Source organism: Trichosurus vulpecula, chromosome 2 (genome assembly GCF_011100635.1).
Source record: "Trichosurus vulpecula isolate mTriVul1 chromosome 2, mTriVul1.pri, whole genome shotgun sequence".
Classification (NCBI taxonomy): Eukaryota; Metazoa; Chordata; class Mammalia; order Diprotodontia; family Phalangeridae; genus Trichosurus; species Trichosurus vulpecula.
The window spans coordinates 16,483,882-16,509,945 of NC_050574.1; the positions used below are offsets into that span (position 1 = coordinate 16,483,882).

A 26,064-nucleotide genomic window follows, 5' to 3' on the forward strand; every position below is an offset into this window, starting at 1 on the left:
TCTGCCTGGGAGGGTGGGGTTGGGGCAGGCCCCACAGGGGGACCCCCAGGGAGTGCTGGAGCAGTCAGCCACAAGGCACAGTGTCTGGCACACAGAACTGGAAATAATCAGCTCACACTTGAGAGGTTACAAAGCGCTTTACTCCCTCGTATCTCTTTAGCATCTTGTGGCATTCTGTCTCATTGATCTGAAGAGTCCGAGCTAGGCTGGGCCTCTCCCATTGAAGAGAGGAAGAAGCCGGGGTCAGACAATGTGCCTGAGCCAGGGCCCAAGGCCAAGTCTCCAGGCTCCACCCCCAAGGCTTTTCCCTACAGTGGGTGCCTTCTGGTTATAGTTGGGGAAGCCAAGGCCTAGGGAGGGACAGATGGCACCTGCCCCCTCCCAATCCAGTACGATCAAAGAGGGTCAGAGCTCCGGGAGACCCCGGGACTAAAGGCCAGACGTTGGCAGGGATCTTGAGCCCACAGGGTGTCAGGACGGGAGGGGCCTGTTACAACAGGAAGGGACCATTAGAACTGGGAGAGAAGGAGCATTTACAGAGCACCTGCTGTATGCAGGTGCTGTGGGAAGTACTTGACAGATATTGCATTTGATCAAACTCTGGGAGGAAGGTGCTAGTATTATCCACATTTTACAGGTGAGGAAACTGAGGCAAGCAGGTTAAATGACTTGCCCAGGGGCTCGATTTGAACTGAGGTCTTGACTTCTGGCCCAGCTGTGTGGGCACTGTGCCACCAGCTGCCTGAGTCAGAGCTGGAAAGGACCCCAGAGCACCAAGTGTCAGGGGCAGGAAGTGCATGTCAGAGGGGCTGGGCCAGAAGAAGGAGGAAGAGGACGGAAAACACCTTCTTACTCCCCCATTCCCCAGAGGCAGAAACTGAGATTCCAGGATCAGGACCTAACCCAGGGCAAGGTAGCACGGGGAGGCAGGGCTGGGGCGTCTGCTGTCTCGCTGGTTCAGGGGCTGTGAGCCAGGGCCAGCTGGCCAGGGGAGGGGGAGGTCACTCTCGTTTTCTCAGGTGGATATAAATGATGCCGCTGGCCAGTGCCAGGGGAAATGCCACCCAAGCTAGGGCGAAGCAGTAGCCGAAGGAGCCTCTAGGATGATGAAACTCCTTGACGTGTATGGCGTAGATGAGGGCCCCGGTGAACACTGACACGCCTGGGGGTGGGGGAAGGACAGAGGGAGTCATGCCTGTGGCCCTCCCTGCACCCCCCAGTCTAGCGCCTGCCCGCCCGAGCTCCACCCTGGTCACTCACTGGTGCAGAGCTGGCAAAGGCCGGTGGCGTAGAAGAGGCCTCCTCGCTTCATGTTGTACAACTGGAACATGAAGAGGATGAAGGAGAGGCAGCAGAACACCAGGGACATGACCATGAGGGCCTGCACGGCCTTCAGCCAGCCTGGGGAGCGGCAGACTCTTAGCCACCCCCAGGGTGCCAGAGCCACCAGGTTCCCTTCCTTCCCTCGGCTGTGCCTCAGCCAGGCTGTTAGCCTGTAAAGCTCCTCGAGAGCAGGGACGCTGTCCCTTTTGTGTTTGTATTTCTGGCACTTAGCACAGTGTTCAGCATATAGTTGGTGTTTAATAAATGCTTTTTCATTCCTTCATTTGCACTGGCCCCACACTCCTCAGAAAGTGGGATCCCAACCCTGGAAGTCTTGGGTGTTGGGACTCGCCCCTCAGAATCAAGGGCTGACCCCTGGGCCGTGGCAATCCAATCCCTCCTGCCCCCCTCAGTGCACAGGTGTAGCTTTGGGGGTCGGGGTGTGCTCTCCCTCACCATTTTCGCTGACATTTCTGCATTCCCAGACCTCCTGGGAAGATTGGTTCAAGTATGCCAAGCATTCCTTCCAAAGGTTCAGTGAGTCATTCCCGGGGAGGATCCACCATGACTGAGACCAGTCCATGTCAAAGAAAAGAAGGTGGGTGGGAGAAGAAAAAAGAATCAGGGATGGGGGGATGGGGGGGGAGGGGCAGAGCCTGCTTGGGAGGAGTAGGATTGATGGGTGGGGCCCAGTCTGACCACATCTCTCCCCTCAATGGACTCCTGACTCCTTGTTGGCTCTCGGCTAAGAACATCAACCCTTCTGCTCAGCTTTAAAATGCTTTCCTCGTCTGGCCCCATCGGGTAGTAGCCTCCAAGACTCATCATCTGTGCACTCCCACCCCCTTTTCTGGGGTACGCCCCCCTCATTTCTGTGTCCCTCCTTTCAAATGCTTTCTCCATCAGCACTTCTGGTCCCCATCTCCGCCCGTGGCCAGTGCCCTCCCTCCTGTACGTATGCATGTATGTACTGTACGTAGGTATGTACAGGCGTGTGTCTGCATGTGTGTTAAGCATGTACATTATGTATGTGCATGTGTGTGTGTATGTATCATTTCTCCCTCACGATGTAAGCCCTATGAGGGCAGGAATGTTCCCTCTTGTCTCTGTACCCCAGAGGTGCTTTGCACAGCACCTGCCAGTACTGAATCGTAATGCATGGCTGGATGCTTTCGGAGTGACTGAAAGGACCGGGCTGTGAGTAGAGGGGAAAGGGGGTGGGAGCAGGGAGGAAGAACACCCCCTCCCAAGTTCATCAGTCTCACCTTGTCCAGAGTGGCCACGAAGAGCAGAATGAGAATGAGGATGTGCAAGGCAGAGACGACCACCAGGAGCAGGGACATGGTGCCCACAGAGTCTGGGGGAGGGGGAGATTCAACCTGGCACCTAGGTACCGGGGACACCTGGGGCCCTGGACTGGCAGGAACCGTTGAGGGGAAACGTTAAGGCTCCAAGGGAAGGGCTGGGGACTCCAGCCTGGATATTCCCCTCTGGAGCTGGAGGAAACGCCTGCATCCCCAAAGGACTTGGGGTTTGGGCTCCTGAGGGAACGTGTGTGGGGTGGAGCTGGATTGGGATCTTCCCCTCACTTCCCCCCTCCCACACTCGATGCATTTGCACCCACTGGGTCCTCTAAGAACTAGAACCCTGATATGAGGATTGAAACCTGCCCCACCTAGTTCCTCCCAGCAATTCCCCCAGTCTCAGAACTGGGGTGGGGCACAGCCCCAGGGACCCAGACATCCACTAGGCTCTCCTTCCCTCTTCCCCCCTCCTTGGAGAGGGGTCAGAGTGAGTCACTGTGACTCATCCCCTTCTCTCCCACCAGAACCCCAGCCCCATGGCTTTGCTCCTGCCCTCCCTCCCTGCCCATCCCTCCATTAAGGGCAGGCCAGCCAGATACCTGGGGCCTTTCGGGGCTAAGGAAATGAGATAGGGGGTGTTGGAGGTTTGGGTGCTAACAGGGCTGAGATAGGAAACCTGAGCCTGATCCCTAGGAGAGTGAAACTGAGGTGCAGGGCAGTTAAGGGAATTAGTTGAGAGAGAGACCCTTGGACCAAGAGGGAGAACTGGGGTCTGGAAGTTGGAGGTGGAGGAAGGCAGGGAATTCTCACGTCTTTGTGAGACTGAGCTGGGGAGTAGAGGCTATTAGCCCAGATGCCTGGATCCCCAGAGGATGGAAGAGACAGCTGGGGTCTTTGGCAGAACACCCTCCTCCCCCGCATCTGTGGGGGAAGGGACGTCCCATCTGTGGATCCCAAGGAATGTTGCCTCTCCCCCCACCCCACCCCACCCCCACCTTCTCGTAGCCACTGAGTGCTTTTGGATTCTCACCCTCTCCTTGGCGAGGTAGAAGGTACCTGAAGGCAGATGGGGTCTTTGTGGTCTCAAAGGCTCCTTTCGTTCTCAAATAACGGAGAAGCACTTAGCCAGCGCAGCCAGAGGAAGTCAGAGCTAATGCTCAGTCCCCTTTCCCGGCCTCCCTGCCCCGCCCTGCTCTCTCCCTCCTTCCCTCCACCCCCTACTCGGCCCCCGCCTTCCTCCCTCTCTCCCTCCCTTCTTCCTTCCTCTGAAGACCCACTCCCTACTTAATCTAGTCCAAACCACTCTTGCTCTTCCTCCCTGCCTAGGTCTCTGACTCTCTCTGCATTTCTCTGTCTGTGGGTGTCTCTTCTCTGCCTCTGGGATGTATACTCTTACTTCCTTTTTATTTACCAGCAGAAGAAGCCTGGGAGGGACCCAAGCTTCCACTGAATCATGCATCATCACACACCTCTTTCTGTGTCTCTGTCTCTGTGTCTCTCCGACTTTTTCCCTCTCTCTCTCTTTGTCTCTGTATCTCTCTATATGTCTGTTTGCTTCTCGTCTTATTCATTTGTCTGCTCCAACCTTGCATCTTCCAGTTTCTCTCACCATTGCCCAGGCCCTAGGGCTTGTGGAGACTGAGGGCTGGGGAAGGTAGCTTCCATGCCTTGGGAAGTCAACCAGTCAATAAATACTTAGTAAGCACCACTATGTGCCAGGAACTCTATTAAGGGCTGAGAATACAAAAAAAAAAAAAAGGCTAGAAGTTCCTGCCCTCCAGGAGCTTATGATCTAATGGGGTAGATGACACATGAACAAACAGTATATACAAAGCAAGTTATAGACAGGTCAAATGGATTAAGAGGGGCTGGGGAAGGCTTTGGTCAGTAGTCAAAGTGGAGGGTGGAGAGTGTTCCAGGCATGTGGCACAGGCAGAGAGAATGTAGGGAGCAGAGATGAACTGTCTTATTTTGGGAAAGCCCAGGGGGCCAATGTCACTGGATTGAAGAGTATGTGTTGGGGAGTGAGGTATAAGAAAGGAGGGGGCCAGGTTGTGAAGGGCCTTGACTGCCAGAGGGCTCTGTATTTGATCCTGGACGTGGGTGATAAGGAGCCACTGGAGGTTACTGAATGGGGGAATGACACCGTCAGATCTGTGTTTTAGGAAAATCACTTTAACAGTTGAGGGGAGAATAGCGTGGGAGCTGAGGAGATCTCCAAGGTGAAGGAGAAGAGGATCAAGGACAGACCCTGAGGGACCCCTATGGTAAGAGGGCCTGATCTGGAGGGGAATCCAGCAAAGGAGGCAGAGGAGGAGTGGTCAGAGAGGGAGGCTGTCCCAACAACCTAGAGAGAAGAGAGGATCAAGGGGGAGAGAGTGTTGAGCAGAGTCAGAGGCTTCAGAGGGGTCAACAAGGATGTCTGGATCCCTTTGGAGGTGGGAGGCATAAACCGTGATGACAAGCTGCCTGGCCTCCCAGAAAAAGGACTGGAATGAGATGCAGGAGACCCGATTTAGGGTCTTGGCTCAGAATTTTACTGCTCTGGGACTCAGTGCCGACACCTGTAGAGCAGGGACAGGAATCTTCAAGATGCCTGTGTTAGACCTGTGTTAGAGGGGGGAAAGTTGGGCAGCTCTTGTGTGGGTACTTGGTTGATTGGTTGACTGGGTGGTTAGGTCCTTGGGTATGTGGCCTTAGAAGCCAGCCTCCTCACCCTCCCCCCAGGGGAGCCTACCCAAAAGGCTCTGGGATTGCATGGGTAAAGACCCCTGGTGTCCAAGACCAGGGAAATAAGTGATGAGACTGCTGTGCTCTGCCCTGGACAGACCCCAGCTGCATTCAGTTCAATTCCATCCAACAAGCTTTTATTAAGCTCCTACTGTGTGCCAAAACAACCAGTTCCTGAACCTAGGGCTTTTCCTTTATTCTAGTGGGGGTGGGGAGTACAATGGATAAGCAGGTAATTAGATATAAAATACTTAACAAGTAATTTGGGTGTGGAAGGGGAGCCACAGTTTAGGATGGGGTGGAGTTTATGCCACCCACCAGCTGGTGACTTCAGAAGGCCCCTCAAATTTTACAGGTCTTTATCTTCTCTTTGCACCTACTGCTCCTGGTGTCCCCGAGCACTGCTGGATACCCAGGAAGAGTCCCGGGCTTGATGGGAGTCCGAGGGCTTAGGTTCAAACTTGCCACTGGGAAAAGCTCCGCTCAGATCGAGAGGGACTTGCTCAATTAAGCCCATAAGCCGAGGCAGGATTTGAACCCGGGGCCCCTGATTCCAAACTCTCGCGGCTCTCCTGACTAGCAAGCACTGCTTGGCCCAACCAGGAGCCACGGCTGCAAGAGACAGAGTTAATCTTGACGGCAGAAAACACTTGTGGCCCAGAGGGCCTCCCCGCGTGGGCAGGTGGGAGATGGGCGCGCCGGGTCCGCGTGGTTAGGAGGGTCCGAGGCTGCCCTCTGCCAAGCTGAGGCTGAGCCCCAGAGGAGAGCTGGAGAGCGAAGAGGCTGCTGCTTCCTCCCACAGGAAACCGCAGTCAGCTTTGGGGCACGCCCTGTCCCGCGGGCAACTGAGCCGGGAGCTGGCCTGCAGCCCGCCTGCCTTCGAGGCCCAGCCCCGGGGAGCCGCAGGCTGACAGCACGTGGTGAACGGATCGGTCCGGGGGCGGGGCCAGGGTGGGGCGGGGTTCCCCTCCACTGAGAAAACGGGGGAGGAGCCCAGGAAGCCCCGCCCCCCAGGGCCCCGCCTCCTGCTCCTTGGCGGTTCGAAGACTGTTGGTGCCCAGGCGCATTATGCGGGGGTGCGAGGCAGGAGGCGGTGAGCAGCTCTCCCTCCGCCTACTTACTCTCCATTTGCCACCCTTCTCTCCTTAGCTCCGCCCCCTCAGCTGCTCCTCCCTCCCCTTCCTCCGGCCTGTCCCCCTCAGTCCCTTGGCTGCTGCTCTTAGATGGCCCCTCTCCCTTAACCCCCAGTTTCAGCCAACCCCAGCAACTCCTCAATTCCCTCACCTAAATCTCCATCTTAATTCCTCTCCAAGCCCCTCCCCTCAAATCCTCCTGATCCCCGCCCCTCAGCCCCCAGTTTCTACAGCTCCCATCCCCATAGTCCTGCCCCCACGCCCTCCCAAAGCTTTCTCTTATATCTTAAATCTCCCGCTGGACTCCTCCCCCTCCCCATCTCTTACCCCTTAGCCCCGCCCCTGGGCGTCTTCATGTCCTCCCAGCCCCTCCTTCCCAACCCCGCTCCTACCCCTTAGCTCGCATGCCTCGGCTCGGCCAGCCCCGGGAGGCGTCTGGAAGGGATGCTCTGAGCTAGCCTCCCCCTGGAAGAGTCGGGGGAGGGCCGAAAGGAGGGAGAGGGAAGGAGGGCGTAGAAGGGGAAAGGGGAAACAGGAGGGAGGAGCGTGAGGGAGGGGTCCCAGCCCTCCGTCCCGCCCAGGCCAGCTTCCCCAATCCCCGCCGCTGACCCTGTCGCCCCAGCAACCAGGACCACAACAGAGCCGGGCCAGGCCCATGTCTAGACCTGTAGGGTCCCCAGCGCCCCTCTCCCCGCAACTTCCCAACCTGGATCCTCCACTGCCCCTCAAGAGCCCCCCAAGTAGACTTCTCCCCCTAGCCACCATGCTGCTGGCCGGCAGCGTGCGCTCGGAGGACAGCGAAGCCTACATGGATAGTTCAGGTAAGTGCTGCCGGCCCGGGGCAGGGGTGGGGGGGGGTGGGGATTGGAGCTGGGGCGCTGGCCCAGCCCCGCTCCGCCCCGGCTGAGCCGGCTCAGCGCCTGCCGCCTGCCCCCTGCCCTGCAGAGGCGGAGCTGAGCCGCCTGCAGAGACAATGCCGGGTGATGGAGGGGGAGCGGCAGGCTTACAGCCGGGAGACCCAGCAGCTGATCCACAAGCAGATGTGAGCCTGGGGCCAGTGGGTGGAGGCTGGGCCGGGAGATGGGAAAAGGATTCTCGAGCCCTCTGGCCACCCAGGGCAGGTCCCTCTGTCGAACAGATGAGGGCGTGACTTAGGGCGGCGGGCCAGCTCCGGTTCTCTTGGGCTCCGACCTGGTAGGGTGGAGATCCAACGGCTGCAGCAGGAGCAGACCGAGCTTCAAGTGAAGGCGAAGATCTCGCAGAGCCAAGCCAGGAGGCTCCTGGACCAGGCGCGGGAGAAGGACCTTCGAAACCTCCTGGAGCGCAGGCAGCAGCTGGACAAGGAGGTGGTCCAGGAGCAGGAGCGCCTGAAGAAGCTGGACCAACAGGTGGGGGCTGGGAGGGGGCAGTGCAGGAGCCACGGGGGTAGCTGGCAGAGCCAGGACCGACCGAGTCCCTTCTCCATGGCCCCTCGGGGCCCCAGATTGCCAAGTGGGAGAATCGAGTGTTGCTGCAACTGAAGGACCTCAGGGGCCCAGGCTTAGTCCTGCACAGGAAGGCTGGGGACCTCCGAAGAGTGAGGATCTTGGAGAACCAACTAGACCGGGTGAGTGCTCCTGATGGGGGGGGGTCCCAGGTGGCCAGCAGAGCCAGCTGGGTGACCCTGCCATCCTGATGCCCTGCAGGCCAACACACAGTTTGACACCCACCTGGTGAGGAATAGGGTCCTTCGGGAAGAGCTGGGCTTGCTGCACAACCAGAGGAATCGTTTTCTGCATATCAACCACCAGCTGAAGAAGGTCAGGGCCCCTAGGAAAAGGGAGAAGGGAGCTGGGTTCAGCCTCTCTCCCTCACCAACCTGCTGCCCATGCTAAGCAGGAGCTGCAGGACATCCGCTCCAACATTCGATCCCACATAGACGATTCCAACTCAGCCTTTGATGCCAGGTAACCTTTGGCTCTTCCCTGGTGTGCCAGGGTGTGCCCTCTCTGCACTGGGTGAGTGTGGGCACTGGGGCTTGTGACAGGCTGGGGGTGGCTCTATTGGACTGAGGGAGCCAATCTCCTCCTCTCAATGTGGCTGGGACTGGCACCTGGGACCCAGTGCAGCACCAAGTTCCTCCTCTCTAGATGTCTCTGAGAGAACCAGCTCCCTCCATAAGGTATCTCTTCGACCCTGTGTGGTGTGGAGTTAACCATCCTCCAAATCTGTCAGGATGTTCCCTGTCCTCTCCAGGGTGAGGGAGTCAGGCTCCTTGATGTTTCTGGTACAGTCCCTGTCTGGAACTGAGGAAGCTAGCTCCAACCCACCCTAGGCTCACCCAGCTTCTCCCAGCCCCCCTTGTGTCTTCAGGCTACTTCCCTGAGGCCCCACCCAGGGCTGAGGGAGCCAGGCTTTCAAGAGGGCTTGCCCTACTGGTGCCCTTTCGGGCCCAGCCATATGCTTCTGTGTACTCAGCCTATGTGCCTCTGTACCCCCCATGTGCCTCTGCACTCCCACATGCCCCTGCAGCTCCCCATGAGCCTTTACACCCACTTCATGTGCCTCTGTATCCCTCCACATGCCTCTGTACCCCCATGTGCCTCTGTGCCCCCCACGTGCCTTTGTGTGCCACCTTGTGCCTCTGCACCCCTATGTGCCTCTGTGCATCCCACCCACATGCCTCTGTACCCCTATGTCCCTCTGCACCCCCCTCTGTGCCTCTGTGGTCCCCTGTGTGCCTCTGTGGCCCCCTGTGTGCCTCTGTGCCCTCCATGTGCCTCTGTGCCCCCCCACATGCCTCTGTATCCCCCACATGCCTTTATGCCCCCCATGTACCTCTGTGGCCCCTATGTACCTCTGTGGGCCCCTCACCTCTGCATTCCCCCCATGTGCCTCTGCATCCCCCACATGCCTTTGTGCCCCCATGTGCCTCTGTGCCCCGCCACGCACCCCCCACGAGCCTCTGTGCCCCACCTCGGGCAGGGAGGAAGCCAAGCTGAAGCTGACCCAGCTGCAGGAGAAGCTGGACAAGGACATAAGTCAGTACAATGCTGAGCTGCAGGTGGTCCAGAGGCAGATCTGCCACCTTGAGCAGCTGCACAACTTCCTGATTACCAAGAACCAGGAGCGATTGGTGGATGCTGAGGTGTTGGAGGCCCGGCGCAAGCGGGGTGAGGGCCCAGGGGGGACCACAGAATTCCCCTCAATTTGGCAGAGAGAGAAACTGAGGCCCAGATTGAGGCAGAGGCTTGGCCAAGGGCATGTGACTTCTTTAGACGTCATCATGTCCATCATCCTCCCAGTGGATGTGACAATGAGGGAAACCGAAGACTTGAAGGGGCTGGAGGCTTTTCTTTCTCTGAATCCTTCTGCAGAAGGAGCCTCCAGTGGGGCCCTTCGGGCCTCGGCAGCCAGAGGGGGAGCTGGGAGAAGGGGTACCAAGGGCCTGAGGAGAAACTGAGGAGGAAAAGAGAGGAGTGGGAAGGAGGGGAGGACGGCCAGTTGGGGAGCGGGCTGCTGACCCTTGGGGCTCCCGGCAGAGCGCGAGGTGGCCGAGGGCCTCCGAAAAACCTCCCACGAGAAAGCCATTCTGCAGTACGAGGAGGTGCTGGAGAAGCTGGGCGAGATCACTGGCCAGAGCAACGCCGAGGACATTTTAAAGACATACTTGGAAAGTAAGGGAAGGAGGGAGGGTCGGTTGGCAGCCACGGGCAGCCCTATCCCAGAGCCCCATCCCAGAGGGGCTACTCCACGGCCGTCCTCCCCGACCATGCCAGGGCCTGTGCGGTGCGAGCCAGAGATCGCGCCTCCTCTCCCCTTTCCCCTTCCTATCCCAGCTCCGGCCTGGCCCCCCTTAGTCCCTCCCTCTGTCTCTTGTCTCTGTCTGTCCTTCTCTCTCCTCCTTTCCTCATTCCTCCTCTCAGTCTCTCTCCCTCTTGGCTTCCCCTTGATCCTCTTTGCTCTTCTCTTCTGGCTCCCCATCTACTCCATCTCTCTTTCCCTCCCTCCCTCTCCTTCCCCTTCTCCCCACTCTGTCCTTCTACCCTCCCTCTGTGCACTCCCCCTTCTCCCTGCTCCCCCCCCCTTCCCTTCTCTTTCCCTGGCTCTCTCCAGTCTCCCTGTCTCTCTCTTCCACTCTCCTCAGATGAGGAAAGAAACTTTGCCGAGTTCACCTTTATCAATGAGCAGAACTCAGAGATGGAGAAGCTCAAAGAGGAGATTCAGGAGGTGAGGCCGCCCCACGGGAACCCCGATTCCACCCAGCTACTTGGGCCACACTGGCGGCCCGGCTTCCGGGGACGTGACTGCTGAGGCTCACCTGTAAAACTAGACATAATGCCCCCTACTTCCCGTTCCATGGGAGGCTCACAAAAGACCCTGCAGACCTCATGGGATTCCTGAGTGTTGCTGCTGCTGTCTCTAGATCCAGGATGCCCTGGCTCAGTTGACTTTGGCTCAAGAAGAGGCTGACAAGGGGCCCAAGCGGCAGCAGCTTGACGCCTTGGAGCAGCGAAAGGTGGACTTGGCTAAGGAGGCTGAGGTGGTGGTGGCCAAGCACGAGAATCTGAACAAGATCCTAGACCAGCTTAAGGCTGGTGAGGGACCCTGGGGACAGCAGAGACAGAGGGCAGGGTGCAAGCTGGGATCCGAGGTCTCACTCAGCTCCCCTGGACCTAGGTGACCTCAGGGCAAGTCCCCAAGCCCTTCTCCGCTGGAGGGCACAAGGACTTGGGTGGGGGGGAGGGTGGGCACAGGTAAGGGGGATTGAGGAGGGGAAGACGGGGAGTCAGGACCTGAGAGACAGAAACCGAGGGTCTGAGGGAGGCTGAAGGGAAGGAGGGGCCAATGGGTGGGCCACCTGGGATCTGGGCTGCCCAGGCCCTTGCTGACCCTCCCCTCCACACCCCGCCGCCCCCCCCCCCCCCCGGCCCACCCTGCAGCCATCCAGTCTTTGTTCTACAAGGCCAAGTGTGATGACACCAGGCTCAAAGAGCTCCTGGGAAGCAGCCACATGGGGAACAAGATCGTGGAGCTGCTTCTCAGCCTCATTGAGCAGCGAGTGATTGACCTGCTGGCCGCCCAGGCCTTCACCAGCTTCTCGGTGGGCGGAAACACACATCCCCAGGGCTGCGGGGCTGAGAGTCAAGCCTGAGCACCCCAGCTGACCCCCACCCTTGCTCTCCCTCAGGAATCCACTGACTATAACCCCCAGTCCACCGCCCTCAGGCTCCTGGGCCAGAGTGAGGATGCCATTCCCAAGAAACATGTTCCACCGCAGGCCCCCAGCAATATGTGAGGCGCTGCCAAGAAACTGAGGGCCCAGGGGGAAAGGGGGACAGGCTCAGATATGGGAACAAAGAAGGGGAGGCCGTAGGGCAGGATTCTGGAATGGAGGGATGGAAGAAAGATTCAGCCTCAGGGGGACCTGGAGAGATGTTAGGTGGCTTTGGAGGTCAGAGTGGAGATGGGTGGAGACTTGGGAAGGCCACAGAGAAGGAGGGGCAGGATGAGAGGGACAGAGAGCTGGGGGATGTAGGAACAAAGGTCCTCTGGGGGACCATGGGGAAAGGGAAATGCAGGGCCGCTGGGGGAGGAGAGGATTCAGTGTGTCTGAGGCAGAGCCTTCCATCCAAGGGATGATCCCGTGGGGCTGGAGCAGATGGACGAACGGCCCCTGACTCGGGAGGAGATTTTAGCCCAAGTCCTCAAGGCGGTGAGAAGGGGGGGCCTTGGGGGAGCCTGCCTAAAGTCTGTCCCCCTCCATCCCTCTTCTTCATGCTCCCCATCATCCCCAAGTACCATCCCTTCCATCTTCCTGCCCCCATCCTCTGTCTCCTATCCTCCTCCCTCCCTCCACACCCTGGCCGACCCCTCCATCTTACCTCCCTCATATCTCTCCCCCTGCCACCTCCCAGTTCTCCAGGGTCCTCTTGACCCCATTTATTCCCCCCTCCTTCATCCTCTCTGCATGCCTTCCCCCTCCTGTGACTGCCTCTTCCCTTCTTACTCCTCTCCCAACAAAATACAGATACAGGAACGGGAACAGGGCAAAGAGCAGATGCCCACACCCACGACAGTGAGCAAGAGGGCATCAGAAAAGCCTTCTGCATAGGCCAAGGTGTAACCTCCAAGTGTTTGGCCCCACTCTATTTGGAGATCCTGTCCTCTCTGTTGCCCAGCCCTCCCCACCCCCCACCATGTCCAGGGCTTCTAGCTTCGTGTCTGTCTCTCTTCAGCCCTGGGAGTCCTTGGCTGCCCCTATATGGGGGCATCACAGTCTCTCCGTTGTGCCTCTCCCTTTCCCAAGTCTTTGCTTCCTTACATCCTTTCCTAAGTTCAGAGTGTAGTCAAGGCCTGGGTGGAGATGGGGGGGCCGGGGTCCAGTGATGCTGTGACCTCAGGGAATAAAAGGTGCTTGCCCCAGCCAGGCTTGTAAGGCTACTGTCCTCTGTTTGCTTCCAATCACTTTCAATCCAATTATCATTGTGAGAAATGTGGTTTTGGGGATCACTGGACTTCCCCAAATTGTGAGAACATGCAGCTTTGGGGATCATTGGACTTTCTAGGCAGGGCCAAAGTCCTGAGGAAGAACCCTGTGATAATCCCTAGGGAAGGCTGTACAGATCACAGGACTCCCAGAGGAAGACCAAGTGGTAGCCACCCCTTAATCTGTGGGGATCACAGGGCCTCCTAGGGGTCAGACCCTAAGGAAGACCCCAGTGATGGCCCCTTAGGGCAGCGGTAAGATCACAAAGCTCACAAGACAGGGCCGGAAGTCTCAAGTGATATCCCCTTAAGAAGGCTGTGCAGACCACAGGATTCCCTTGTGATGTCCCCTTAAGAAGGCTGTGCAAACCACAGGGTTCCCCAAGGGAATCCGGAGTGGTAGCCCTCTGAACACCACAGTGGGGATCACAGGACACTCCAAGGCAAGATCCAGGAGTAAGCTTGGCAAGCTTCCACTGTCTATTGCTTCCCTTCACTTGACCTTAGAAAAATCCATGTGATTTGCATATTCTCACCCAAAGAACTCAGGACCAGAGAGGACAAAGGAAAACATTTTATTATACTCCTTGAGAGAGCAAGTGTAGTGCTCAAGGGAACACTCACTCTGATACAGCTGCAGGAGCAGGGGTAACCATTCCCTCCACTCCTGCTAGATTTATGGTTAGTTTACAATCTTTATTTTTTACATAGTTTTCCTAGGTTATACAGTTTATACAGGTAGGATAATAAGGATACAGAAGCAAAAGTGAAGTTAATTAGATTTTCCTTGTCTTAGTTTAGGATTAAACTATATTCTTTTACTTCCCCTACTTTCCCTCTTTAACATATGCAAATTATGCAAATCAGTAGGCCTGGATTCTTGACCAAGACCAGACCCTAGATAAGCTTGAACTGGTTCAAGTGGGTTTGGCCTCTCTATTCCCCAGACTGCCTTCTCAAAAAGCATGCACATGTGTACAAGCCTCTGACCTCTCACCTGACCGACCTTGAGGCCTGGTCTCTGCTAAAGCTGGGGTGGGGGAGGGCGGGGAAGCACACCTTTAGTTCTGTGGAAACAAAACTCCTCCTCCCATTTCTTACATCATGTACTCACTGAGTGCCAGACTATGGGCTAGGACCAGAGAATACCAGAGGGGTTTTTGTTTTTCAATAAGATCAGTCCCTGCCCCTAGAATGCTCACTGAAGGTACAACACACACATAAGAGGACCTATCTCCGAAGCAGGTAAAGAGAAACACTAATGGGGGTGGGGTGCGGGTGGGGGGCTGTTTTGAACTTCACCTTGAAGGGATCTAAAAATGCTAAAGAATGAAGGCACTTGCATTCCAACATGGGAGACATTCAGCTGGTACAAAGGCCTTGGGGTCCATCATGATGTCATGCAGGAGAGCCAGTGGTTGGTTCACAGAATTGGTGGAGGGCTTCTGTTGGTAGAAGGAACTGGGAGTGTTTGGCCTGAGGGTAGGAGGGGAGGGCAGGTGGGAGAACTGTCTTGAAGTATTTTCATGGATGGTCATGGGGAAGAGGGATGGGACTATGAGGGGAAGTTACAAAGAGACTAAGGCTTGATGTCTGGAAAAATGTCTTTACAATGAGAGCTGCCATGCCCCCATCTCCCCTGGAGTGGACTGCCCAGGGAGGTGAGGACTCCTCCGAGGCCTTCACAGAGAGATTCCTTTTTGGGTATGTTATAGTGGAAACCCCTTGGATCTATGGGTCACATGAGTTGGACACAGATACCTTCCAACACTCAGATTGTGTAGTAACAGACAATACCAGCTGCCTCTCATCACCCACGAAGCAGGGCAGGCCATTGCTACTAGCCACTGAGCACAAACTCCCCTTAGTCCCTGCTGGGGACAGCCTGAGCAGGTCCCCTGAACCCAAGAACCTTGAAAGAGCCATGCTTCAGCCTGATGCCCTCAGCCATCTTGGGAAGCAGCCTCTGGCAGGGAGGTTTGCTTGGTAACCATCCAGAGATCAGCCTGGCCCCTGCTCCTTCAGATGCTGCAGCCACATCTACTGAAGACCCAGAAAAGAAAGTTTCTGACCCCAAAGTCCTTGGCACTCTCAAGTGGTTCAACATCACATGATTTTATCAGTGCAAATTACTTTTTTTTTTAACCTTTAAATGGCATTACTATTAAGAAATGATCCAACTGTTTTGGAAAGCAATCTGGAATTATGCCCGAAGATTTCTAAAGCTATGTATACCTTTAGACTCAGTAATATCACACTATTAAGTCTGTTTCCTAAAGTAATCAGGGAAAAAGGAAAAGAATATATGTGTATGTTTACGCTTGCTTATGTTTACATGTATGTATGTATATGTATATGTATATGTATAGATATAGATATATAGATATCAGCTCTCTGTTGTGGCAAAGAACTGGAAATTGAGGGGGTGCCCATCGCTTGGGAAATGGCTAAGTTGTGGTATAGTATGAAAAGTGAAATGAGCAGAACCAAGAGACAGTCATATACGGTGACAGCAACATTGTTCAAAGAGTGATTGTAAACAATCAAGCTGTTCTCAAAACCTGAACATTCAAATCAACTATGAAGGACTTAGGAGGATAGTGTCCACATCGAGAAAAAGAATGATAGATGGAAGTATGTATTGTATAGCTTCCCATATATCTATGTTGGCCTTCTCTGATGTGGGGTTGGAGGGAGGAAGGGAGGGAGGGAGACAACCCGAAACTCAAAATGTAATTGAAAAAAAAGAAATGAAAAAACCCCAGTGTGTGGGACGAGTGAAGACCTCTCATAAAAGAGGACAAATTAAATAAATAGAAATAAGTAGGATAGTGAATCCCATTTCTCTACTTAGATATTTTCCTTTCTGTAAAGCCATTTCTCTAGATGTTTTCCCCTCCACAAGCTTAGCTAGTGACCATAAGGCCCCCGAGGTTAAGAACAGGACACAGGATGCTCGCATCCTGTGTATTTACCTAATGGCGAGAGGCCTGGAAGAAAGAAGGGTTGAGGTGAATAAGTCAGCAACCATAAAATCCTCTGAAAGTAAGGATAGGTCACACGATGCTCACCCCCTGTGTACTGACCCCAGGATAAGGGACCCTCAGCTCAGCAGAAAAATGAATGAAAAGCCGGAAAGCCAGGTGCAATGTAGACGTGCAAGATCAGTTAGGTATGAATGATGGGAGACAAGGTGTAAGGGTGCTGGGGATATCCGTCACAGATGTAAGGGTGATGGGAAAGGCTAGTTTGCCACAGATGTGAAGATGAGGTAACCAACAAATAATTCCTGCCTGTTACCGATAACCGAACTGTTTGTTCAATCGTCATTGTCATTGTCATTAAGACAGATTTACTACCTTGAGGTTGATAGTAGAATGAAATAAGAATGGTGGGAAGTTCATGTTCGTCACCTGCTTGTCAAAAATCACCATACTGTTTGTTCCTTGCCATTGTCCATGGGTAGATTTATCGTCCAGATTGTACCCTCAAAGCTTACGTCTGCAAGCTGAGAGGAAGGAGGTTGGGAGGGGGAATTGCGGTGAGGGACCTATATAAACACCCCAATTTTCTGTGTCCAGTGCGCTCTGACACTGAGAGGACCCCCAGTCCTTTTGGTATCCAGGTGGCCCTTTCCCGTGGGATCGTAATAAATTTTCCTTTCTACTTTCACCTTGAGATGCCTCTGTTTTTAATTCTTGGATTCGTAAAATCCATCTCACACACCAGCATTGCTGGTTACATTCCTGGCTACCTGCTGCACCTCCAGACCAGGGGATCTCTCCATCTACCTTGAAGCAGAAACCTTCCATATTCCTTGTCTCTCTCATTAGAATACGGACTCCTTGGGGGCAGGTTTTACTTTTCAATTTGCATCAATGCACATTTAGCACAGTGCATTCCACATAGTGTTTAATAAATCCTTTCTCCTTCCTTCCTTCCTTCCTTCCTCCCTCTCTCCCTCCCTCCTTTTTTACTTCCTTCCTCTCTTCCTTTTTTCCTTCCTTCCTTCCTGCCTTCCTCCCTTCCCTCCCTCCCTTCCTTCCTTCCTTCCATCTATAAATCTGGAATGAAAGTCTTACCGTCAAGCTGTGAAAGGTTCTAAACGTCAGACTTAGGAACCAGTATTTGATCCCAGGGCAATAGGGAGCTATGGCGCTCCTTAAAAGGGAGAGGGATGAGGTCAGACCAGTGCCCGAGGACTTTGGTCACTTTGGCAGCCAGTGTTAACAATGGGTTAGCAGATAGGCTCTTTGGTGGTGGGCAGCCTTCCTAAGTCAACAGCCCAGGCATGAGAAAGATGAGCTCCGAGGGCTGGAGTCGGGCCAGTGGCCCTGTCAATGGAAAGGAGAAAATAGAAACCCCAAGGCCTCAGTTTTGGGGGAAATGTGTGACATTTGTTTTTGTTTCGTTTGTTTTTGCAAGGCAATCGAGGTTAAGTGACTTGCCCGGGGTCACACCGCTAGTAAGCGTCTGAGGTCCTCTTTGAACTCCGGTCCTCAATATGTGACTTTTATTGAGGTGTTTGAAGAGACCAAAGGAACTTCCAGGGTCTCCCCACAGGCTTAAAGGTGGCTTTGGGAGTGTGGGCTCTGGATTCGCGGGTTTCTACTGATGTGGGTTGTTGTAGGATCTCTCTGGGTGCCGACCTGAGTCTGCTGGGAATCTGTGTTTTGGGGGGCAAGAGCCCCGACTAGGAGGTGCTGAGGCCACAGGAAATGCCAGCTCCTGCTTCCCCAGATATTGTCTCCTACCCTCCCCCCTCCTTCCTTCCCTCCCCCTTCCCCCCCCCCACCCCATCGCATCACCATCAGTATTCTGCTTCCCTGCAGCCCCTCAAGCCCCGCTGTGGGCTTCATACTCTAGGCATTTGCTGTACGACCCTGTTCTTCCAGGCCAGGAAAGGAAAGTCACTCACTGAACGGACCTTGGCAGCCTTAGCCGAGTTAAGTGGAGGGGAGGGGAGGGGAAGAGAGGGGAAGTAGGGAGAGGCGGAGTCAGTCTGGGCTCCGTCTCGCGGTTGGCTCCACTGGTCTCAGCACTACGGCTCCAGTCGCAGCCCCCCTCCCAGGTCCCATCCTCCAGGAGGCCCAAAGTGAGGCCCAGACGTGGGACCCATAGAGATAGCGCTGTGAGTGACTGCGATTGGGAAAGGGAGGGGAAGACTCAGGCGGCCGGCAGCCCAGCCTGGCCACCCCCTGCTCCTGTCTGGGAGGTTCCTGGAGTCCAGACCTCTAAGCTCCGCCCTTCTCCGAGACCCAGGTGTCCGGCTCTTCAAGCTCCCGCCCTTGTCAGACACCCAGGTGCGCTCCCTCCCCATCCCCCTTTCTCCGGGACCCAGGTGTTGGGCTCTACAAGCCCTGTCCTCCGGACGCTGACAACCTCTTCCCATTCCCCCTTTCTCCGGGACTCGGTTAGTTCGACCAGCTGGGACAGCCCCTCGGGGACCCAGGCCCTAAGGCCTTCCTCCCAAGCCTTGCATACCAAGGTCCGGGGCCCCTACATCCCTTTCGGCAGAGCTTGGGCCTCTGGACCGACCCCCAGCCTCTCCCAGCCTTGGCTTCCTTTTCTCTGGGATCCAGGTGTCTCCAGCATCTCTGGGCCTTTGGCCCTCATGGTCTCGGAGGATGGGACCGGATGTGTAGTAAAGGACTAGTGGGGGGACATCATCCCCAAATAAGGAACAAATACGCCCGTTGCCATAGCGACGGCCTTTTCCCGCCCCCAACCCCAACGTTCCGGACCGGAGGGGACCCCCTCCCCCCCATCTTCCCCTTCTGTTGTCGCTTCCTGTTTGGCGTCACCATGGAAATCGTGACCTCAGCCTCCCCCTTCCCTCCCAAGTCTGGGCTGGGGGAGACGCCTAGTGGGGGTGGTGGGTGGGCGAGAAGGACGTGGGCGGGTCCCTGAGGGGTGGAGACTGGGGATTCTTACTTTGCCTCAGTGTCCCCATAGGAGAGCCTCTTTGGCCTGGCCCCGCCCGCGGGGAGGGTCTGGGAAAGCCCCGAGGGGTACTCCTTGTAAGTTCCAGGGCTGGGCTCTGGGGTCCAGCCCCGCCTCCGCCTTGGGCCCGCCCCAAGAGGTCTCCTCTCCCTCCCTCCCTTCTTCCCCACCACAGCCCCAGACCCAGATTCACCAACACTCACCACAACTACCCCAGGAGGAGTCTGCAGACCGCGAGGTGAGCCTCCCAGGGAGCAGGGCCCGGGCCCATGTTTAAATGTCTAAGCTTTGGGGAACTGGGTTCTCTAGAGGCCTGGGATGACGGGCACTTGGGGCTCTGTGGCAGATGGGTGCGGACAACTGTGTCTCAGACAGGTCCGGGACCACCTAAGAGGTCAAGTCTGATCCCTGATAGGCAGGGAGAATGGAGCCCTGAAGGGGTTATGGGTCTTCTACTGGGTTGAGGGAGAGCTGGACCATTGGGTCCTTTAGGTGATGAGTGGGGTCTGAACTGGCTAGGTAGAAGGGTGTGGAAGTTGGGGTGGGGATATGGAAAGGATGCTGAAGCAACGGACTAAGGAGTCCCAGGCGTGGCTGGGGAAGCCCTGGGCACGAAGGGGTTAAGGGGCGTTCCCCCCTCACTCTGCCGGGTCCCCTCTTCCTCCAGCTGTGCATTCCAGAGCCATGACTTCAGGCGGTGGCAGTGCCGCCCCCTCCCTCCCCCACTGTCTGGGACTCCTAGCTCACGTCCTCCTCGCCCTTCTGTTCCAAATAACCCATGGGGAGGAGGCGGACCCCCTAGGCGCGAATCCCAGAGGGGCACGTGGGAGGGGAAGGGGATGCCGCCACCCCACTCTTCACCCTCCTGGAGGGAATGGACGCTTATGCTCTCCTGGGAGTCTCTGGCCTGAGTGCCAATGTGGGTTTCCGGCAGGCATGGTGGTTAAGCCTCTGCTAGTAATCTGACTCTGATACAAGTAACTCAGGCGTCCGGCCCCGCCCAATCCATCTAGGAGACCCCAGTACCTGGGCTCTGCTCCTTTCAGCGGGGTCCTGTCCCCAGCCCCAGATGACCACAGCCCTGAGGAGGGGGAAGGGCGGCAGGGCCGCCGCCCCGAGATCCCAGACACATTCCTTGGCTTAAGACAGGCCAAGTACCTTATAAGGCAAGCTCCTGCTGCTGGCTGTCAGGCTTCTCCCGCAGCCCCAGCTGTCCTCTGCCTGCCTTGTATACTCACTTTTGGGATACGTACTTTCCCTGGTCGCAGCCCACTCCGGCCTATGCCTCTAGAAGCGCCACGCCCTTTTCCTTTCCTCGGCTAAGCAGCCTAAAGCCCAGCACCTCTACACACACGGCGCATTGGCATGTTCCCCTCTTTTTGGTAAGGTGGAGGCGGGGCTTAAGTAGAGTACTGGCAACCAGCCCCAGATACCTGGGTCCCTGGCTTTGTGGGCAAGTTTGGGGCGGTGGTCTTAGTGAAGTGGCCGTGTCCAGAAGGTGATCTCTCCTTCTCTCTCTCTCTCTCTCTCTCTCTCCTCTCAGAGTATCAGGACCAAGATTTGTTCGATCCCTCTTCCGGATCCCCCTTCCCAAGAAGGAGTGTAACAAGAGGGTTCAGGTAAGGGGTGCTCCAGACACCTTTTAGGGTGGATTAGGGCGGGACTCTGGAAAAATACATGCCTCCCCAGGCTTGCACACACTCATTCACTCTCTCTCTCTCTCTCTCTCTCTCTCTCTCTCTCTCTCTCTCTCACACACACACACACACACACACCCCCAGAGGGGCAGTCAGGAAACTAATTTAGGGACATTCTGGGCCAAAGGGGAGGGGTAGCTGCTGAAATAGACTCTAGGCCCTGGAGGCAGGGTGAGTCTTCTTGGTAAAAGTTTGCTCCCTGGAGGGTGGGACCCCTCTGGTACTCTGAGTATCTCGCGCTCTGGGGGAGTAGCTTGGCTTCACAAATCTCTCAGGCTGTCTTGAGATGGTAGCCTTGACTGGCCAGGCTCTTCTCTAATTAGCATCTCGGCCTCCTCTTCCCTCAGCCATGCCAGTGACCGTCACTCGGACCACCGTGACCACTACCACCACCTCTTCTGGCCTGGGCTCACCCACCATAGTGGGCTCTCCTCGGGCACTAACATCCAGGCTGGGCCTCTTGCGCCTGCTGCAACTGGTGTCCACCTGCGTGGCCTTCTCCTTAGTGGTCCATGTGGGTGCCTGGGATGGGGTTATGGGCCACTGGGCCATGTTTGCCTGGTGTTTTTGCTTTGCCATGACACTGGTGATTCTGTTGGTGGAGGTGGGTGGCTTCCAACCCCGATTTCCACTCTCCTGGCGCAATTTCCCCATCGCCTACGCCTGCTATGCCACCCTGCTCTGCCTCTCGGCCTCCATCATCTACCCTACCACCTATGTCCAGTTCATGGGCCAGGGCCAAAGACGAGACCACGCCATTGCAGCTACCTTCTTCTCCTGCGTGGCCTCCCTCGCCTATGCCACTGAGGTGGCCTGGACCAGAGCCCGGCCTGGGGAGGTCACGGGCTACATGGCCACTGTCCCTGGCCTCCTCAAGGTCTTTGAGACTTTTGTAGCCTGTATCATCTTTGCCTTTGCCAGTGACCCATCCATCTACCGGCGTAGCGCTGCCCTGGAATGGTGTCTGGCAGTCTACTGCATCTGCTTCATCCTGTCTGCCGTGGCCATCCTCCTGAGTCTGGGTGACTGCACAGGCCAATTGCCCATCTCCTTCCCTAGTTTCCTTACAGGCCTGGCTGTGCTGGCAGTGGCTCTCTATGCCTCAGCCCTTGTGCTTTGGCCCCTCTATCAGTTTGATGACCGGAAGGGTGGCCGGCCCCGGAGGCGAGAAGATTCGAGCTGCGCCACTCGCCATACCTCTTCTGTGTGTGATTGGGATCGACGGCTGACAGTGGCCATCCTCACCGCTGTCAACTTCCTGGCCTATGTGGCTGACCTGGTACACTCGGCTCGGCTGGTCTTCATTAGGGTGTGAGGTGGGCCCCAGCCTCCTAGCCTCTCCATTCCCAGTCTCCTCCTTTTTCCTTTCTTTGATCCTTTTGCCTGCTTTTCTCACTGTCTGTATTTCCTTCTTTCCTACCAGTTCTTGGCCTCTTCTTTCTCTCTCTTCTTCTTTCTCCTGCCCTTCTGTCTGTCTCAACTCCCCTCTAAGGTGCTGAGCTTCTTACCCCTGGCCCACTTCCCAGTAGCTATTCCAGAGTTACCTGGACACATGTCATCCTTCCCCACCCCCCACCCCCGCCTAGGGCCATGGGTTCCCACTGCCAAAGCATGCTGGTCTGCCTGATCCCCTCCCCACCCAGTCCTGTGTGCCTTAGTCTGTGTGAATGTTGGGAGAGCTAGAGAAGGTGGTGGCCTCCTCCTTCATCCTCTTCCTGCCTGACTGGAGGTGGTGGGGGCAGCCTCTCCGTGCCAAATGCACCTCCTCTTCCAAGTGAAAAATGTATCCCAAGAAATGTCTTAGGATTCTCAATTGGAGAGTGAAGTCCTCAAGCCCTACTCCACCTTGGTCTCTGTGATCACAATGCTGTGAACAGCTCCTCCTGGCTACCTGGGGAAAGAGAATGGAGGAGGGGGAGCACTACCCCTTCCCATCTGCCTTGGACCTTTCCGGTCTCAGGGAATGGCAGTCAAGACCAAGACTCAAAGCAAAGGACGTCTGACCCAGAAACACCAGTAGGGAGGGATTTGGAGGACCAGAGAGAAGGGAACAAATGTTTTCCTCCCAACCTTCCCCTCTTCGGTGCCCCGTTGGTGTGTGTGTGTGTGTGTGTGTGTGTGTGTGTGTGAGTGTGTGAGTGAGTGAAGGTTCTTGCTGTTGCTTCTGAGCACCCCACATTGCTTTCTCTGGGGAGATTATGTTGGGCTGTGTTGGATGTGATGGTGTATTACAATGCTGGCCCCTGCCTCCTCCCCACACATCTGCAGTTAGTGTTGGCAATTTTTTTTACCTCAATATAAAGACCACATATTAAGTGTTTGTTTGGTGGGTTCTTTTTTTGGGAGAGGGGAGGAGGGAAAGTGTTAAGAAGTATCCAAACTCCTGAGTCTTGTAGGTGTTGGGGATGAGAGAAGGACACCAGTATTTCTTGGTTGTTGAGCAGATAGGAGGTTGTGGTTGTAGGGGGGGTGAGGAGGATGTGATAGATATGGAACTGGAGGGGTCAGCTATTCCTATGCTTGGGAAAGAGCCCTGAACTTGGGTCCTAGTCCTGGACTCTTCCCAAGTATCCTGATCTTTTGCAAGTCTGGGCCTCCTCAGTTTTCTCATCTTCAAAATGGGGGTGGGGTGGGGTGGACTAATGGGACTGAAATGAAAAGAATTACAGCTCTAAAATCCTATAATTAGACCTAGGCAGGTGTTATAGGGCATAAAGTGAATTCCAATCCTGTTCCAAACACTTACTACCTGTATAACCCTGGGTAGGTTAGTAAGCCTTTTTGAGCCTCAATCTTCTCAATTGCAGAATGAGGATAATAGCCCCTGCCTCCTGGGTGGTTGTGAGGATCTTATGAGATAGTATGTGAAGTGCTTTGCCAACCTGAAAGGGGGACTACTAAAGGCTAACTCCTCTAAGCCACAAGATTGCAGCTCTACAGTGGCAGGAACTCAGAGGTCACCTAGACTTACTTCCTCATTTTACAAATGAGGAAACTTAAAGACCATGAGAAGGGAAGGATCTTACCCAAGCTGGTTGAGATAGGAGAGCCTGGATTTGAACTTGGGTCTTCTGACTCCCAAGGTCCAGCAAATAGTCCCACAGAGCTGAAGGAAGACTTTAGCCTTGACCCCAGGTTTCCTGACTCCCAGCCCAGGGTTCTTTTCACCACCCCCACGAAGGAGTCCCTGACTCTTCCCTGACCTGAGAGACTTGGAGCCCTGAGTTTGGATCCTGCCACTGACAGTTAGTAGTTGTGTGACCCTAAGTAAGTCTCTCTCTCTCTCCCTCTCTCTCCCTCTCTCTCCCTCAATCTCCTTACCTGGAAAATGGGGTGAATCTTCATTTGCCCCATATCTCTCACTGGGTGATTCTCCTGGAAAAAGCATTGTTTTCAGGCAAACACTAGAAGCAGGCCATAACCACAGACCATGGAATGCAAAGCTAGAGAGGACTCAAAGATGGATCATTGACTCCAATCAAGAGCAGGTTAGGGGTAGGCTGGGGTTTAGCATCCAGTTCTTCTGCCTCACCCCCGCCAGGCCTTGAGGCGACCAGAGGACTGACCAAAGCCTATGTGACTCAAAGCTTCTCTAACAAAGAATTCAGAGGCTCTCATTTGAGAGAACCTGCGAAGCAGGTACAAGGGGGTGCTGCTTCATTTTACAGCTGAGGAAACAGTCTCAGAGAGCCTAAAAGGACTTGCCTGTGGTCGTCTAGTGTAGGGGGTGGGATTCCAACCCGGGTATCCCAGGACTCCACAGCCAGCACTCCTTCCTGTTAGCAAGCTCTGCCCTGTAATGGAAGGAAACAGGAGGGCCTCAAATGCCCTGATGCCTGGATGGGGGTCAGAACCCCTGGAGAGAACTACTAAACACTGAGAGGATTCCGGAAGAAGGCCACTTGTCTTAGTGACCAGCTGGCAGGGGCGGGGAGCCCCGGTTTAAGTCTTGGAGGCGGTGGGAGGAAAAGAGAGACTGGAAGGGGGAAGTTAAACATTAACCGGTATCCAAGCCATTGGGAGGGGCCTCAAGGAGGTGAAGGGGAAGGTGGAAAGAGCCGGGAGCTGACTGGTTCTGGCTGGAGAGGCAGGGTCGGATTAACCAGCTCCTCTGCCACCTCTGGACCTGGATCCAGAACCGCAAGACAGGGAACCAGAGAATCAATAGACAGGGAAGACTCAGAAACACCAAAGAGTCTGAGAGACCTCAAGAGACTTAAAGACAGATCCAGAGACCAAATAGAGACTGCAAAATAGGGACATGAAGGGGACATCAAGAGACAGAGACACAGCCCCGCAGAGACTCCGGGAGACAAATTCTTGGAGTCTGGCAAGAAACATTTATTAAACTCCTACTAAGTGCCAGGCGCTGTACCAAACGATGGAGATTCAAAGAAAGGCAAAAGACAGTCCCTGGCCTCAAGGAGCTCCCAATCTAGTGTGTGGGTGGGAACCAGAAGCAAACTAGGTACGAACAAGATCTAGAAAGGTAAACTGGAGATTCTCTTCCCAGAGTGGGAAGTCACCAGAATGAAGGGTTGGGAAAGGCTTCTTGTAGAAGATGGGTTTTAGCTGGGACCAAAATGAAGCCAGAAAATGGAGATGAGGAGGGAGAACGTTCCAGGCATGGGAGGCAGCCAGAGAATGCCCGGAGGGGAGTGATTGCGGGTCTAGCTCTGCCGGTGTCTCTGGGTGGAAGGGTGTGGGCTGGAGGGCAGAGGTAAGGTGGAAATGCGGGAAGCCTTGGAAACTGCGAGTGCCACGTGGGGGGCTCCGAGAAAGAAGGAGACAAAAACTGGACGTTTGGGGGAGAGATGGAGAGACCGAGCCCGCTAGCGCACTGACAGCGGGCTTGTAGGGGTGCCCAGGCTCTGCCCTGCGTGCTGCCTGGGCGGCTCTGAGCAAGGCCTAAGCTCCTAGTCTTAAGTGTCAATTTCCTTTTCTGTCAAGTTAGGGAGTGAGTGCTTTTCAAGGTCCCAGCTCTGACACTTTGCGATCCCCGGAGAGAGGCTGGCGCAGAGAAATCGAGAAAGGCAAGCCTGGGGCCAGAAAGCCCCGGGTAGGTCGGGGTTGGGAATCCTCCTCCCGAGACCCTGGCCGGGACTGGGTGGGGAGGGGCGGGGATGGGCTCTGGTTCCCGGCTTACGAGCCTGGTAGTGGAGCAGAGGCTGGGGGGGGGGGGGGTGCGAGCTGCCGCGAGGCATATTGGGGGCTGTAGTTCTTAACTCCTCCCCAGGCGTCCGCCGAGGCTGGAGATGGACTACGTTTTCCATAATGCATCGCAGTGCTTCGACTTCGGGCTGTGAGGAGCGGTGAATGATGCCCAGGGCAACGGGGGCGGGGCCTGGAGAGTAGAGACAGAGACAGAGGCAGAGACAGAGACACAGGCAGAGACAGAGACCCAGAGACAGTGAAGAAGAACGATTGGGAGACAGAGAGATGGGGAGACAGAAACGAGAGGGAGGG

At 55.6% G+C, this 26,064-nt stretch overlaps 3 protein-coding genes and 1 long non-coding RNA gene across 8 annotated transcripts; 3 read left to right on the plus strand and 1 right to left on the minus strand.

Annotated features, from left to right (window-relative positions):
- Positions 1-122: 122 nt before the first annotated feature.
- Positions 123-3,793, minus strand: EMP3 (epithelial membrane protein 3). 4 transcript variants are annotated; one of them, XM_036742887.1, is made up of 5 exons: positions 3,684-3,793; positions 2,589-2,680; positions 1,780-1,891; positions 1,261-1,401; positions 123-1,162 (listed from the first exon to the last, which is right to left on the minus strand). In XM_036742887.1, exons 2-5 carry the CDS (start codon positions 2,664-2,666, stop codon positions 1,002-1,004), a joined length of 492 nt encoding a protein of 163 aa, XP_036598782.1. In that variant the 5' UTR covers positions 2,667-2,680; positions 3,684-3,793; the 3' UTR covers positions 123-1,001. The 4 variants fall into 4 exon arrangements, with proteins under 4 accessions (XP_036598782.1, XP_036598784.1, XP_036598781.1 ...); XM_036742889.1 differs by having other exon boundaries at positions 375-1,162; positions 2,589-2,739; positions 3,684-3,787; XM_036742886.1 differs by having other exon boundaries at positions 375-1,162; positions 3,658-3,787.
- A 2,598-nt stretch (positions 3,794-6,391) lies between these two features.
- ODAD1 (outer dynein arm docking complex subunit 1) lies at positions 6,392-12,895 on the plus strand. Its single transcript, XM_036742912.1, has 14 exons — positions 6,392-7,311; positions 7,436-7,532; positions 7,689-7,878; positions 7,974-8,096; positions 8,176-8,289; positions 8,369-8,436; positions 9,455-9,642; positions 10,012-10,146; positions 10,617-10,699; positions 10,896-11,067; positions 11,413-11,573; positions 11,661-11,764; positions 12,107-12,185; positions 12,501-12,895. The coding sequence occupies exons 1-14, from the start codon at positions 7,146-7,148 to the stop codon at positions 12,582-12,584; spliced, it is 1,764 nt and encodes a 587-aa protein (XP_036598807.1). The 5' UTR covers positions 6,392-7,145; the 3' UTR covers positions 12,585-12,895.
- Positions 12,896-17,951: 5,056 nt separating this feature from the next.
- MYADM (myeloid associated differentiation marker) lies at positions 17,952-22,918 on the plus strand. Of its 2 annotated transcripts, XM_036747089.1 has the most exons (4): positions 17,952-18,261; positions 19,077-19,139; positions 20,445-20,520; positions 20,946-22,918. In XM_036747089.1, the coding sequence occupies exon 4, from the start codon at positions 20,948-20,950 to the stop codon at positions 21,911-21,913; it is 966 nt and encodes a 321-aa protein (XP_036602984.1). In that variant the 5' UTR covers positions 17,952-18,261; positions 19,077-19,139; positions 20,445-20,520; positions 20,946-20,947; the 3' UTR covers positions 21,914-22,918. The 2 variants fall into 2 exon arrangements, with proteins under 2 accessions (XP_036602984.1, XP_036602985.1); XM_036747090.1 differs by lacking the exons at positions 17,952-18,261; positions 19,077-19,139 and adding an exon at positions 20,119-20,283.
- Positions 22,919-24,748: 1,830 nt separating this feature from the next.
- LOC118835927 lies at positions 24,749-25,999 on the plus strand. Its single transcript, XR_005009537.1, has 3 exons — positions 24,749-25,066; positions 25,549-25,657; positions 25,835-25,999. It is a non-coding gene; the product is annotated as an uncharacterized LOC118835927 (long non-coding RNA).
- Positions 26,000-26,064: the final 65 nt, after the last annotated feature.

Bases quoted from the DNA above. Each gene is read 5' to 3' on its own strand.
- EMP3 (XM_036742887.1), bottom strand. From the start codon at position 2,666: ATGTCCCTGCTCCTGGTGGTCGTCTCTGCCTTGCACATCCTCATTCTC. The intron at 1,892-2,588 runs GTGAGACTGATG...GACTGGTCTCAG, and splicing joins TCGTGGCCACTCTGGACAAG to TCATGGTGGATCCTCCCCGG. The intron at 1,163-1,260 runs GTGAGTGACCAG...CCCCACCCCCAG, and splicing joins CCTTTGCCAGCTCTGCACCA to GCGTGTCAGTGTTCACCGGG.
- MYADM (XM_036747089.1), top strand. From the start codon at position 20,948: ATGCCAGTGACCGTCACTCGGACCACCGTGACCACTACCACCACCTCT.
- ODAD1 (XM_036742912.1), top strand. From the start codon at position 7,146: ATGTCTAGACCTGTAGGGTCCCCAGCGCCCCTCTCCCCGCAACTTCCC. The intron at 7,879-7,973 runs GTGGGGGCTGGG...TCGGGGCCCCAG, and splicing joins TGAAGAAGCTGGACCAACAG to ATTGCCAAGTGGGAGAATCG. The intron at 8,290-8,368 runs GTCAGGGCCCCT...CATGCTAAGCAG, and splicing joins TCAACCACCAGCTGAAGAAG to GAGCTGCAGGACATCCGCTC.